A 2,506-nucleotide genomic window follows, 5' to 3' on the forward strand; every position below is an offset into this window, starting at 1 on the left:
GAAGACAAAAAGGAAATTAATGGAAAAAGAAAGTGAAGCAATAATGCACAGTCACAACTAATGACAAGCCTACATCTATAGCTTTCGGTTTCTGTCTCAGATAAAAAAAAGAAAAAAAAGAAATAGCAGGGACATGTCTCGAGAGTACAGAAATATCTCTTCAACTATACATGTTCCTGCCTCTTTATACATGTCCCTTCAGTTCTTGAACACTAACCAAACACAAAGTGATGAAGTGAGTGATATATGCATAACATCTGACAACGTTGGAATTGATATTGTTAACCTGACAAGGGACAAAATTTTATATGTTTAATCAATTATATGATGCTGGCTGGTATCTACTACCTGAAAATGCAAGAACTTCACCAACATCTGCAGTGGAAAAGCTCAATCCTCCATTCTTCCTAGGACTAACAGCCCATAATGAGAAAATCTGTGGTCAGAAAATAACCAGTTTGTGATCAAGCATGTTTGCTAATGAATACAAATTATTTAGAAAAGAAAAATTCCCAGAAGGGAAATATGCTCTAGGTGAACGAGCTTAGTATTATTAGTGAATATTACCTCTGCATAGGCCATATCATGAAGTTGGAACACACAGTACACAATAATAGATGATATCAAGGGCCAATTTTTCAGTAGGCTTTTCCGAGGAGAGTTAGACTCGAATGCAGCCGCCCCAAGCGCTACAGAATCATTGCACTCTTCGCCATTTCCTACATGACTGTGCAGTGTCTCCTGCAGAAATTTTCAGGCTCCATGTTAAGCTATATGAAGCTCTGATAAGAAGAACAAACAGATATGTGTTGAGAATATCTAATCAACACACTTAAGCTTCTGAGCAGTGAATAGTAAACTATCGATGCATTAACCAGTGAGAATCGGACGAGAAGCAACATACCGGAAGCAAGCAACAAACGGCAATTACTCCTAGAGAAAAGATTGATATCAAAAGGCAAGGTAAGAGGTATGGAAACCTGCAATGCCATCCAAGTTGAGGAGAGTAGCAGAAATGAAAGGCAAAAGATTGTTACAATAAGGAATGAAATATGAACACTAGAAACACTAATGCTTACCTTCCGAAAAGAGAATCGGTAGAAAATATGTTTGGATATTTCTCTGCGGGCTACAACATCAACACTTCCAAGGTTAATTGATAAATAAGTAATTTAATTGAATTAAACAGAGAAATCTCATCTCTTTGATAAATAGTTTGATGATTTCAGTACAAGTACTTTATAGGAAATTTCATTACAATTCACGATTAATACTAATATATGATGTGTAACATGTGGATGTGTTTATAGATTAAATATACAAGTCAAAGTACATGAAGAAATTAAACACGTAGTTTGACAATAACAACTATAATTTCATATTCAATTATTAGACGGGCTCAAGTTTGATGATGAGATTTTACATGTCTAATTCTACATGAGGGTTGATTCGTTTTTAAAAGGTCTTCAAATCAGATATAAAAGATGTTATTTTAATTATTTTCAGTCAATTTTAATTATTTTTTCAATTTAGATTTAGATTCTTTTGATTTGATCAGTTTTAATCTCTATATAGTGTTTTTGTTTTTTCTTGAGATTTATGAAAAGAAATTTTTTTTAGAAACTCTAAATTTTCAAAGTTTTCTCATAATAACTTCAGAACTTGATAGCTCTGGTTTCTTTCTCCATAGCCTAGAACTGTAAGAATTCAGGAATTAAGAAACTCTAGCGCTATACGCTGCGTCAAAATCATCTTTTAACGTTGTCTTTGAATTGTCAGGGTGTATCAAGAAGTACCTGAGCAAGAAATCCTCCAAGAGCAGGACCAATGACTAATCCAATACCCCATGATGTGCTGATCTGAAACAAATACATTCCTTTCGATATTTCATGTTAAACTACAAGCATTCTTCAACAATCTAGAGTTGAGGCTCTCTTACAATTGACATTCCCAGAGCTTGATATTCTTTACGGCAAACTTCTGAAGCATATGCCTGGTCAAATGAGGACACTCAAAATATGCACAATAATTTCAAACCGAAGGCAGTGCAAACAACAGCAGTGTTAAGCATTGGTACAGAAGAACAATCATTTCTAAGCTATACATCCAAGTAACACAGGAAGAAAGGCCAGATGACCTCCTCCAAAGAGTGGCAGGCATTGTTTAACTGTTAAATCAACCATATAGCCCACAAGCAGTCCATACAGGACACCAGTAGTCTAGGCAGAGAGGGCTCTCGGCTTAAAAATCTTCGAGCAGCACACAAATAAAAGAAAATGGAATTCTCCGAGGGCTAATGTTCAGGCAATACAAAGATGAAGTTTCAGAGGTTGACTTCAAAATTGGTCTCCATTTCTATCATTAAGAAGCAAGAACTTGATTAAACTTGGAATTGCATGAAAATGAAACTGTTTCCTATAGAAGCTTTCAGGAAAACTGAGAATGATGTTGTAAGGAACAGTAAGCCATTAAAACATCTCATAAGAGAAGTACCTGTTAGGTTGGT

General features: G+C 35.2%; 1 protein-coding gene across 1 annotated transcript; it reads right to left on the reverse strand.

Moving 5' to 3' along the window:
* Positions 1–6: 6 nt before the first annotated feature.
* On the reverse strand, positions 7–2,160 carry LOC105120267 (protein ZINC INDUCED FACILITATOR-LIKE 1-like). The gene is made up of 7 exons (XM_011018443.1): positions 2,086–2,160; positions 1,940–1,993; positions 1,797–1,859; positions 1,080–1,129; positions 905–980; positions 568–741; positions 7–436 (listed from the first exon to the last, which is right to left on the reverse strand). The coding sequence occupies exons 1-7, from the start codon at positions 2,158–2,160 to the stop codon at positions 317–319; spliced, it is 612 nt and encodes a 203-aa protein (XP_011016745.1). The 3' UTR covers positions 7–316.
* Positions 2,161–2,506: the final 346 nt, after the last annotated feature.

Source organism: Populus euphratica, unplaced genomic scaffold (assembly GCF_000495115.2).
Source record: "Populus euphratica unplaced genomic scaffold, PopEup_1.0 scaffold6075.1, whole genome shotgun sequence".
Taxonomy (NCBI): domain Eukaryota; kingdom Viridiplantae; phylum Streptophyta; class Magnoliopsida; order Malpighiales; family Salicaceae; genus Populus; species Populus euphratica.